Below are 13,028 nucleotides of genomic sequence, written 5' to 3' on the forward strand. Positions count from 1 at the left end.
ACAGCCATAATTTTATGGATCAATCCATTACTTTGCTTCCAAGACTTTGAAAACATTAAGCAATGGAAAATGCTCAACGTCTTTTGCTCGTCTAGTAATTCCAGGACGCAGGAAGAACAACAGCAAAAACAATCCAAATCTTTTAATCTAATTTTTATTTAAATCTAAATTGAATAGATGACTCAAGTAGGAGTGATTGATGTCATGATGAAGTGATGGGTAACGCCACCCGAAGCACCTGCAATTTACTTGGACCATCAATCAAGTGAAGTGACAGGACGTTTTTCTCTGAGCTGCTGTCGTTGAAGCTGCATGTAAAAAATGCATCAATGTTGAAAAAATTGTAGTTTTCTAAATTTTAAAAAAGAAGATTTCAAAGTAACTAATTGATTGTTTGCAAGGTCTGACATCATACTCTACATCTGCTAACAAATATATTTTTGCTGGAAAACTGCAGTTGCACCAAGCTCATGTTTTGACACTAACAACACAGAGCAGACAGTGAGCTGTGGGATTGAAGTTTACTGGACTGTGGCAAACAGATTATCAGTTATTTATTGATCTTATCCTCACAGCTTATTTTCCTTTTCATCCCTCCATCCCACCCTGTGTCCTCTCTGGCAGAGTACCACCAATAAGTGCTGTATCCTAATTTTTGACCAATTTTTCCTCTTTTGTTTTGGAGTCAGGATTACATTAATACATAATGTACTTTTCTCTCATTCTCTTATGCAATTTTCTCCCTATGTCGTGTAGATCAGAGGTTTTAAGAGGTCCTCCCAGACTCAAAGATTTTGGCCAGGACCCTGAGGTTTTAGGTCAGACTATTTTCTTGGGTAGAACCGAAAAGTGTGTAACCTATTTATTTATATTTGTTTTAAATTAATATGTTTTAAATCCAATCTTTGTATATTATAAATGTAAAACATGTTGTATGATAATATTGAAATAGGCTGACCTTTTTAAGATTAAACTCATAGTACTATTAATAATTTGATCAACTTGTAATTGCTGTAAGTCATCATTTCCTGATGGCACATGATGTGACATGATACTGACAGCACATCTATTTTTATGGCTTCATTGTTCATCACACTCATTTATGACTGTCAGATATAATTTGATCCAGCCTAATGAGTCTGATTATCCTTGGACTTTGGTCACAACGGGTCAAATTGTGCCATGGTTCTTTTTTCTTCTCTGGTCTGTTACAAAACAGGTCTTTGGGTTATTTTTTAATTATTGTAAACATCAGATTTGGGTGAAACATCCATGGGTCTGTTTCCAACATGATTCCAATATTTTAGATGAGACCTCAATGTAGATGACCAGTGGTAGTTTTCTGTACAATAGGCCAGTTTCCCGTGCATGGTATAGTATTTAGCACTTGGGTATGTAGTCGGGTTGCAAATACACCAGTTGTTTTTCTCTGCTGTTGGCTTAAGGTTTCAAACTTCACCAATGCTGTAGTTGTTCTTTATTATTTTCTATGTTCTCTTTGCCTAGCTGAATGTTATTGATTTGCAACTGACTCTTTCTCCTTCCCTCGCTTTCTTTTCCTATCTTCTTTTTCTGTTTGGTTTCCTTTCTTCCAGTATGTGGCATTCGGCTCCCTATTCTTCATCCTCATCTCCATCTCCACTTTCTGCATGGAGACGCATGAGGCCTTCAACACCATCCTCAACAAGACGGAGAACGTCACGGTGGGCAACACGACCCATGAGGAGATTGTATACGAGGTGGTGACTGACAGCTGGTTGACATACGTGGAGGGTGTGTGCGTCATTTGGTTCACCATTGAGGTCCTGCTGCGAGTCACCTTCTGCCCAGACAAGCTCGAGTTCTTCAAAAGCTCCCTCAACATCATCGACTTTGTCGCCATCCTGCCCTTCTATCTGGAGGTGGGCCTGAGTGGTCTGTCCTCCAAAGCTGCCAAGGATGTCCTGGGGTTCCTCCGTGTTGTCAGATTCGTACGTATCCTCCGAATCTTCAAGCTGACCCGCCACTTTGTGGGTCTCCGTGTCCTTGGCCACACCCTTCGTGCCAGCACCAATGAATTCCTCCTGCTTATCATCTTCTTGGCCCTTGGTGTCCTCATCTTTGCCACTATGATCTACTATGCTGAACGAATTGGCGCAGACCCAGATGACCCGACAGCCAGCGCCCACACCAACTTCAAGAACATTCCCATTGGATTTTGGTGGGCCGTTGTGACCATGACCACTCTGGGCTATGGAGATATGTACCCGGAAACGTGGTCAGGGATGCTGGTGGGTGCGCTGTGTGCCTTGGCTGGTGTGCTGACCATTGCTATGCCTGTACCTGTTATTGTCAACAATTTCGGCATGTACTACTCTCTGGCCATGGCCAAACAAAAGCTGCCCAAAAAGAAGAACAAACATATCCCCCGAGCACCCCAACCAGGGTCCCCCAACTACTGCAAGCCTGATGCCCTGGCTATGGCTACCGCATCACCGCAAAGGCTCTTGGGAAACGTCCTAGGTGGAGTGATGGGGTCTGGAGGCATTGGGGGTGACTGTCCTCTCGCCCAAGAAGAAATTATAGAGATTAACAGAGGTGAGAGATTTGTTTTTTCATGTTAAGTCTCTTTATTTTGATAGTTGATAGTCAAGTGTCAAATTCCTCAATATTTGTGGAGAGTAATGTTTATAATCAAAGTAAATTGGGTAAAACTGACTGGCATGGTTCTGGGAAATATGGCAGCTTTAGGCATGCACAGGGAGGATTTCATTGGTCTGGTGGAGGTTTAGAGTGCCAAAGTGTCAAGAGAAAGAAGTGGGAGTACTATCAAGAAATGATGCATAGTTGATTCTGGATCCACCCTGGAGAAATCACTGGCCCATCAGAACTCATGTGTAATTTATGATCAACTGGTAGGTCCACAGTTGCCTTAAGGCGCCCATCTGTCAGTGAAGAACAAACACTATGGAAGGAAAATGAACTCAATTATCTATTAAAACAGCTTAATGCATCTCAATTTGGGCTGACATCACATATTTTCTCTCTGGCATTAGCAGTAAAATCAGGACGAGCGGTAATTTGGCTCTTTGTTGCTCTTTACATGCTGCAGCATCAGGCGTCGGTCACATGCAACAATAATGCACCTTTAATGCATTACTTTACTGCCTTAGTCATCAGTGAGCCAGGAAAATATTGGTTTCATCAGTGCTTCTACTACATCCTGTCTGCTTGGCTTTCTTCCAGTCTAAAAAGGTTTCTTGTAGGTTGTGTCAGTAGATTTTCTAGCAGGAAGTTGTATTAGTCAAAAGGTTGACAACTGGAGTGCAGTGTCAGCACCACATGTTCCAGCACAACACTAAACAACATCACAGCCTAAAGTGAATAAGACCATTTCATTATTTGATAAAGATTATTAGTATAATAATAAGTATAATAATTAGTATTATCTAACAACAAAAAACATCCAAGACTTTTAGACATTTAGAGTGATGTGAAATAGAAACAAGCAAAGCAATGTGTACATTTGGGATGCTGTAATCAGCAAAGATTTGGTAGCTTTCTTAATAAATTACCTACAAAAAATTGCAGATCAATTAATCCATTAAAGACGACAGACAAGATGCTCTTCTCTGTGGTTTCCTCATAATCCTCCTGTATGTTTTCCCTTTGCTTTGCCCCCACCGTCCCTCTAGATTCCAAGCAGAACGGTGATGCAGCCTCGGCCGCCCTGGCTAATGAGGACTGCCCCACCATCGACCAGGTGCTGAGCCCAGACGAGAGGAGCCCTATTGGGCGAGGGCCTACCCGGGAACGCTACCAGCAGGACCGCGCCTGCTTCCTGCTCAACACCAGGGAATTCCGTGCCACAGATGGGAATGTGCGGAAAGGTACGTTTCACACCAGGAGACGGATACATAAACATGAACATCTTATGTAAACAGATCCACACAGCAAGATGCCAGGCACAACATACTGTAAACATATATATTATATAAGTGATATATATGAGCACACATAGGTCACTGTATGTGTATAAGATCTAAACATTTAGGAAGGGTGGGTTGGATGGGAGAGCACACATGAAACTACAGATTGAAGGCTCCAATCACAGCTAGCAGCAAAACAAACACACAGTAACAACACATGCATATAGCTCTTCTGCTCTGCTCTATTTGTTTCCACCTCTTCACGTTCATGTTGTCTGTGTATCCATCACCGCTTGGTATCATATTTTATTTCTTCTGTCAGACAAGATTTTCTGTCCCTCTACTTCTCTCCTTTTTCTTTCTCTTCTTCCTCATCTTCCATCTTTCCACGGCGTCCGTGAGTTCAGTTGTTTGTACCATGATGTCACATTCATTCATGCTCATGAACGATCTCTGTCTTTCTCTGTCTTCTGGACTCAGACAGTTGACCATGCATTAATTTACTTCTTGTCACTTCTGTTTCTCCCTCTCTGTTTCTCTCTCCCTTGCCTTGCATTGCCTTTTTATTTTGGTCTGCCCCCCCCCTTCCCCACCCCTTGTGATGACTTTCCCTCCCTAACCTGCCGCACATTTTCCCTCCTGGCCCCCTTTCTACTCTGCCCCATCTTTAAACACATGCACTCATTTTCCTCCTCCTGCCCCCCCCCCCCCTTTCTTTTTTAATTTACCCAATGTGCATTACCTTCATGCTCATGAAAACCTGACACCTTAATTCATTTACTACCGCAATCCAACCACAACCACTGCCGCCAACCTGCACCAAAACACTCCCTTACACTCCCTCCAAACTTTCAACACCCCCTGTTGACAACAAACTAGAGGCAGCAGCCCTGGCACCCAGCCCAGACTCCCCTCTGACTGAGGATTGGTATAAGATGGAAGGGTCTCTGTTACAGCAGGACCTCAATGCAAACTCCACCTCCTCCTGGATCAAACCATAGACCAGAGGTAACACTGCAAAAAGTTAAAATTAAGTAAAGGAGCCCGTAGCCCAGTCAACATTTGACTGAAAACATACAGAAAGTCTGATCCGGCTCTCCATGACATAGCATGTTTCGCAGTTGCACAAACTACACTGCACCAGTTCAGTGCACACACTTTAACACAAGACGCAGCTGCACACACTTTGCATGACTTCAAATCACAGACACACCACCATTTCCACAGTGTTGTGTCTACATGTTCAATAGAGTTTAAAGTGTCACCCGTGAAGAGTCTTCTCTGTGCCTGAAAGTGTGGAAAGTGTGCTGGCAATTTTAAGTATTGAAATAAGGGATTGATGCAAACAGTTGAGCTAAGGTTAGGTAGTGCTTAAATCTGAACATTAAGGTTTTGGGTGGCAAATGGCATTTTAGGGTCGTCATCTGATTTGTGAGGTATTTTATCCGATGAAACCTAACCTCAGCCCAATATCCTACCTGCATACTTTTGTGAACAATAAACAATGTACGAGGTATAAAAAAAATGAAAGAAAATGGGATTGCTCTGTGATATACACCCATAATGAGTAGTGTGCACACACCTGTGTATACTTGTGTGTATGTGTCTGTGTGAGACCTTAAAACCTGCACACACTCTTGACTGCAAGAGCGCGTCCGTTTGGGCGTGCACATACAAATACATCTAGCAGCTCAAGTGAAAATAACCCAGTTGTCGTGTCCTGTGTCAATAACTAATAAAACATAACACTGAAGAAGATTGAACGGGAACAGCGGGTCACGTTGTTGTCTGATGTGCCTCTGTGTTGTTGTCTCTCTCTTCAGGTTGTGTCATATCACGCGTGTGTATGTGGGCTTTTTCATTCTTACATGTTATACACTGCGTCTCTGTCCTCTCAATGCCGTCTGAGTGTTGTGTTTGTGCTGTTGTGTGTGGCTTTAATTTTGTTTTTCCCTTCTACTGTGTTTATCCGTGTTACTCCCTACCCCACAGACCTCCACCTTGGTAAACAAAAGCACACACTGCAATTTAGAAAGGTCTTGTCTTTTTACACTTGTGTATATATATATATATATATACTGTATGTACATGTACTCATGCACAGGTTTAACTGACAAACTCTCCAGGTATTAGCTGAAGCTTCTTATTCCTTCTATGCTAGAATACATTTCAGGCTCCAAGATGTGCATACTTACATGTACATATGCCGTATTTTATGTAATATCAATTGGGCAGCCCTGATAGCTTCACACAGTTGTGAGAGTGCAGTGTTGTACGACAATCATCTGTCCAAGGCCCAAGGTCACTGGGGTCAGCGGAGCCATCTAGGTCAAGGGATAGTACCTCTTGAAACATGCCACGCTGAAAACAACATTTTTTAAAACTGTCATTACATGTCTTACTTCAGCTTTGTAAACAAAGCCAATTATGACAAAACTTATTTGCCAAAATACTGCCTTGTAAGCGTGTAATGGATCTGAAATACTACTCCCTAGACCATGTATCTGTGCTTTCAGTGCCTTGTGTAGTCCAAAAGTTCAGGACCTTTTGTGTTTGTACTGTGGAGACCTGGATAGAAATCAAAAGGGTTATAAGCTGCACTCTGTGACTGAAACACTTACACACTTACTGACCAGGCCGACAGAAAAACGCTATGACAGATTTGATTGAAAAGTGGCTACATGCTGTTTAAGGTAAGCAAGCCTTGAGCTGTCCAAGCCCTTCACTTAGAGGTCCCTGACATTGCTTCTGTTTCAGTGGTTCTTATGTATAAACTGCAATTTAAGTGCTACAAAAAAAAATCCCTCTTTAAAGCAAATCAGGAGTCCATTGAAGAAAATAAGCGCTGGCATCACTAGGATGACGCTTCAGGGTTTGGGTTTCTCACAGGAAAGTTCATACACAGATTGGGGATCTGTAATGGTCCTTGTTTCTTAGTCTGCATTAATATTTTGAGCCTCGGTGCTTCCTGTAAATACCAGAGATATTTGATCTCTGTAAGCTGATTCTCAAGCATTTGATAACCAGGTCATGTGTATACAGCCCTGTGATAGACATATGACCAGTCCAGGGTGTAGCCCACCTCTCGCCCAGTGCATGTAAAAATAAAAAGTATATTTGGCTGTTCCAACTTACATGATTAATGATCCGTTAAATCTGTGATTTAAGACAAGACAAACAGTACTGAATATCTAGAAAATGAACAAAAAAAAGCACTGGGTTTAAGTTAGTTCATGTCCGTGTTCTCCGCCGACAATAAACATTCTCCTTCTTGTTTTTAAAGAGGGATTCTCATGCTGTCAAAAACTCATTCTTGTGTGCTTCAGTTGTGATTTATTTCATAGATACAAGCATAAGATGTCTTTGCCAACTTATTTTTATTAGCTTTTCAGTTTCTTCTCTTTGATCGTTGGCCATTTTACTTCCTTATGCACCCAATGCAATATATGCATGTCTCACTAAGGTTGAACGGTCAATCACCCCTTTGATTGCCCACTCCCAATCACTCCTCTAGACCTTCTTCAAGGGTCTCAGTCTTGTTTGTTTCTGTCTCTCTCTCTCCTTTCAGTCCCTCCCTACATGTGTACGAGTAGTTCTTTTCTTTTATTTCTGTGGTTCTAACATGGTGTATACATCTTTTGTAGAGATTTGTGTTCATGTGTAGTGTGAATGCTTTATCTTTTCAATGTGCGTAGGATTAAGTTATATTTATTTTGAATTAACACATTTTGCTGTCGTCTGTGGTTATGGTCTGTTATTTCTAAATGTCTTTGAGTTTTGTACAACTGTGTTTTGTTGTTTGATGTTTCGACACCCCCTATGTTCTTCCTGTGGTCTCTCCTTTGAGTTTCACCATCACCTACTATTTGTCTTCAATGAATTGGAATGATAAAGGAAATTGCAAACTAAACAGTGAAATTAAATAACATAAAAATGTCTCACTGGTTCAGGACATTCTCAAGGACTTATTTGGCAAAAAAGCTCATTCGTCAGCAAATTCAACCAAACCCATAATATGAAAAATTTCAATGTCTTTTTAACCCAAAGATAGGGATTATAATTTCCCAGCCCTCGTAAACCAACATATTTTATGCATTGCAATTTAATAAAATTTTGAAGTTTAAAAAGTACCATACATTAGACAGAATGTGTATAAATCTATTTATAAACAAGTTTTTATATTTAGCAGGGCGCATTTGCTCTTCATCCACATTTCATCCCACCCTTATTTATTTTAATGACATTGATTACGATAGATTGTTGGTGGTTATAATATTCACTTACTGGCCACCACAACATCTCTGTTGTTTCTGCCTGAGTTATTTGTCACGCTCAATTTCCAGTTCTTATGTGAAGTGGCTCAGCACAACAGGCTACAACCAAATAAAACATACCAACTCTAAATTGAACTCCTAAGATATTTCTTGTAGAAAGTCATCTGTGTGAAAACGTGTTTTATGTGCTAACACTTGACAGTGTCCTCCTGTCCGTCATTGCAGTCATCAACAGTATGTAAAATGTGTTCTACATTGTCACGCATGTTCTACCTTTTGAAACAATATAACTGTGTTTCTTACTATGTTGTCTCATCACAACACTGCAAATATTCTTTTCTCTAAGCCAGACTTTTACCTAAAAGAAATAATACATGATATGTATACATGTACATTATGTAGGTATGTACATATGCTAAATATTTATGAATATGTATGAGAAGTATATATATAAAATATTAAATGGATTTGAGCTCTAATGATAACAGCTGACGCATATAGGTCTGTATGACCTACATAGAGCTAACAAGAGGATGCAGATACAGTTGCATGTCATCTACTTTCCCCTAAAGACATCCCAGGCACTGTATGTACTGTATGGACACATTGTGGCTTCAGTAATGGTCATGAAGCGATCAATAAATCTAATTATGGGTAACAGGAGATCATACCATCTTTAACAGGCAATTGATCCTATGTAAGAATGATACAGCATGTGGCCATGCCAAGAATAGCATCTGAACAGTCAGCAAATCCTGTGTATCCACCGCAAGCACACACATATGAGACATATGTAGAGACGGTCAAATAGTTCTCTTCCTTCTACGCACATACAAGGAGGATTAATTCTAAGTCTATTATCTCGGTTCAATCTGTTTAATTTGACATGATTATTTCCTTGGTAAACAGTCTGGTCAGAATATCTGCAGTTTCTCCTCTCTCTGTCCCTCTGTGTCTTCCCTCTCCATAACCTCCTCCTTCTGTGATTAACACTCATTCTCCATCCCATCCCCAGGCCGCCAATGCAGTGCAAGTGTAACTAAAGTCTGACTGTAGGTAGGTACGCACTCGCTCCATAGTGTAAATTAAGTGTGACTTTCGGCAGGAATTATGTCATCACTGAATACAGTGACAGCCAGACTCAACATTTCCCTTGATAGACAATCCCAGAGCACAAAACCCCTGTTGATGTTGTTGTAAATACACTACTTAGCACAGTGAGGAGGTAGCTAGCAGACCGTGACAGACTACAGTGGCTGAGACATGATTAACTTTATAAGCATTTTTATTGTAATTCCTGAAAGCTTTCCTTGTCTTTAATTTTACCAAGCAATACTTTCACAGCAAAGGCAAACTAATGCAAACTAATACTAAAGCTTTTGGTTGCAAAGCAGCCAACCAAACCAGGCACTTACATATATCATCAGAACCACGTTACTGCCCTCTCTACATTATTCTTCATCACTTTCACCTTCATCTAATCAACAGAGGGGAACTCCTTTTATTCCTCTTATCCATATTTTACTCATATTGCGCTTGACAAGTGTTTTAAATCCCCTGATATCAGACTAAAAAGTGCCAAATAAAGGATGTTTGTTCAAAGCAACAGTAAAGATGAATTACTTAATAATTACTTATTAATTAAGAATGAAATACTGCAAACATGGCCACCTATACTTTTACTTTTTAGTCTTAGTTTGGTTGAAGATCATAATGTAAATGGAACACAGTGTTCTTAGTCTTTTTGTATCACGTGAGCAGTGTGTGTTCTTCCTCTCCTTCTTTTTCTCTCCTCTCTGCATGCTGCATGCTGATTTTTGCTTAGCACCAAAAATAGATCCAAAGCAATTTCTCAGTGGAATCAAAACCTTTTTTGTAGCTTCATGTACGGGCTTCCCAACATTAGTCTTGTAAACTCCCATAATGCATACGTCAGATCTGTAGGGCATTCATCATTGTTAATCAAACGTATCAAAGTAAAGCAGTTACTTAATATTTAACCTAATACAACTTGTAGCTTAATATTAGCTGAACTCTCATATGAGCTGTTGGGACACTATAACAGTTGAATTAATACACAATATTCATTTATACCCGTTATTTATTTTTCTATTCTTTGAAAAATGTCAGTTCAACTTGTTGTAACAGCAATAACAAGACGTTAAAGCTATCTATTTCATAAAAAGCTCTGCAACTCAAACTATTGAATGGAACAATGTTATATTACACGTTAGCGTTGTGGTTTAGACGGGTTGCACAATCAATAAAAATGAATTTAGATAAGTTAAAGTTGTATCCTTAAGATTTCAGTCCCGGTTGATTTGGTGATGCCTGTGGTTAGCTGGATGAGAAGTTGGAGATGTTTTTTTCACTACATTGTACCTCGTGTTGTTGCCCCTCAACTCTGACTCAGCAAACATCACAAATATAGCTGCCATTTGATGCAACCTCACAATTTGTCCTGATACATTTGGCTGGTATGAACAAAGCACTTGGAAACAGCACCACAGATTGGCCAGACAGCTTCTCAGAAATCTTTGTGCGACATACAGCCTAAGAAACCCAGGGAAAAAAGAATGCATCATCAATATTTTACTGAGTTGCCATCCGACTAATGTGCCTGAGCTAGTCAGAATAAAAAAAGGTCTGTTATTTATGGTTGGCTCAAATGATGCGTAATCCAGAGTTGGCCACTGTGCGCAACACAATATTGCCGTATTTTTCCATTTCAGCAGGAAGGCACAAAAGGCGTCATACTGTACCAATGGGTGTTCTTTGTTGTTTGACTGTAGCCCTGTGATGGTTGGAGTTTGACAAAAATATACACCATAACTTGGAGCATTACAGCTTTATTACATTACCTTAACATTTAATTTCAGCTAATGTAACACATTCCTAAAAAAACTGTAAAACTCCACCCATTATGGGTCAGTTAGCCATTGTTAGGGCAGATTAACTCCTACCTACCAATGGTGTTTTCACTTCACCTGATGCAACAACACTCCGTCAGCACAGCACTACCTTCTCTGTGGCTGCTTCCTACAGGGTGAATTCAACGTCTGCATGCTGTGTTACACACCACAAATACAGCGGGAAAGGACACAAAGGCCAATGTGTTATTTCTTAGATAAATTGGTTATTGTAAACATACAAGTGCACAGTACTATGCATTATACTGCTATACACTTGCACAATTTAATATATCACCCTTTCTTTCCGTGTGTCATTTCCCACTGTAAACAAAATGTGAACTGATCTCCATTACAGGATGCGATTACCGGGGGATAGGAAGTGTTTTTAAATGTTGCAGCGAGGACATTTTTGTGTTGGCCATTTGAAGTTTACAGGAACCAAAAGCAAAAACTGAGTGGGCTGTTTATGAAGCGTAATGCAATGCAATTGATTATTCTACATAACTTCATTAGTGGTATATCTCTAAGCGTTTTCACCTAAAACTTCATGTGGTCAACTCCGACACTGTATCTGTGATATCTGAGTATTTGCTACTGTGTATTTATGTAAAACTGTATAGTTTCGGCCAAATAGTTGTCTAAAACACCCGATCATTACGCTTCACATGATGAAATATTGGGTGCTTTATTCAATGGGCCTGCTATAGGTGTTACATTTATTAATATCTAAGAATCTTTTGCTTTTCTGTTTTGAAAAAAAGAAAAAAAAAAAAAACATATCATAACTCGCATTTTCTTGTCTTGTCTTGTCTGTCTTGTCTGTGTCTGTCCTCGTCTGTCCTTTAAATGTCTTTATGATTTGATAACGCTTTCAATTTCTTATCCTTCTCTTTTCATTTTGATTTCTTCTTACAACATCTTAAACCTCACGTTCATGTTTTAATACTACGTAACTCTCTCAATAAACCACCTGAATATGGAAATTGTCATAACATATCCAAACATTTCAACTATGATTTCCTTTTATTTTATTTGCATATGATATCAAAACAATAACACATATTATAATCTGATGAATCGCTCAATAAATTATTTTCTTAAAGCAACGAGCTACGAGAAATCTCGCAGTCTCAATAACATATCGGGAATGACTGGGTCATCACTGCGGCTTGCTCCTATCACTAGCCCACCCTTTGAAACCTATGAGACCCCAGGACCACTGCGCCGCTGTCGCTCCCCCATCCCTTCCATTTTGTAGCAGAAAGTTTGTTCATGCTTGGATGATCAGAGATTTGGATTAGCTATGGACTGATCACACTGAAGCCTCTATTTGGATTGTACACCGTGCAAAAACAATAGCAATAACGTAAAGTGAACTTGAATGTAGAAAGAATGACCTCTTGTCTTGTGAATCTAATGGTTTATGATGCATGCATCAGGTTAGCTGATGGGGTCAAAAACAAATTTTAGCTTTAATGATACACTGTTAATTTAAATTATTAGAAGAATTGTTAAAAAAAATATATATATTTCGATTGGTTAGTGAATAAAATAGTATCAGAGGTTAAAAAACATGAAAATGTGCACAGTTACATTTTAATAGTAGAATTAAGTGTGTAGATGGACATCCATTTTTAAGTATTCTGGACCAAACAAAACTGAGCTCACAACACTGTCCAGAGAAATGACCATGAAACAAGATACTTCAGTTCATTTAGCCAAAGACAAAAATACATTTATACATTATATTGATGTTAAAAATAGGTTTCTACTTTCTGTCTTTTGTGAATATTGATGTATGTACAGTGGAGACATCATTTTGGTAATTCTCTCTAAAGAAAACAGACTCAGCTTCAGTCGAACAGTCTCAGTGTTAACACTTCATTTTGTATCTTATCATTGTAACATAATTGGACACTTTATGTTGATAGTTT

At 39.5% G+C, this 13,028-nt stretch overlaps 1 protein-coding gene across 7 annotated transcripts in view; it reads left to right on the plus strand.

Moving 5' to 3' along the window:
* LOC139303108 (voltage-gated potassium channel KCNC1-like) overlaps positions 1 to 12,352 on the plus strand; it is a 28,913-nt gene extending 16,561 nt beyond the window's left edge. The window contains exons 2-5 of one of the 7 annotated variants that reach the window (XM_070926819.1): positions 1,596 to 2,577; positions 3,675 to 3,869; positions 5,732 to 5,752; positions 12,198 to 12,352. In XM_070926819.1, the coding sequence (XP_070782920.1) occupies positions 1,596 to 2,577; positions 3,675 to 3,869; positions 5,732 to 5,752; positions 12,198 to 12,352 (1,353 nt within the window). Of the gene's footprint in view, positions 1 to 1,595; positions 2,578 to 3,674; positions 3,874 to 4,787; positions 4,910 to 5,731; positions 5,753 to 10,312; positions 10,361 to 12,197 lie in introns of those variants that run through there. The other 6 variants (XM_070926824.1, XM_070926820.1, XM_070926823.1 and 3 more) reach the window with 6 other exon arrangements.
* The last annotated feature ends 676 nt before the right edge of the window (positions 12,353 to 13,028 follow it).

This window comes from Enoplosus armatus, chromosome 20, assembly GCF_043641665.1.
Source record: "Enoplosus armatus isolate fEnoArm2 chromosome 20, fEnoArm2.hap1, whole genome shotgun sequence".
NCBI classification, from domain to species: Eukaryota; Metazoa; Chordata; class Actinopteri; order Centrarchiformes; family Enoplosidae; genus Enoplosus; species Enoplosus armatus.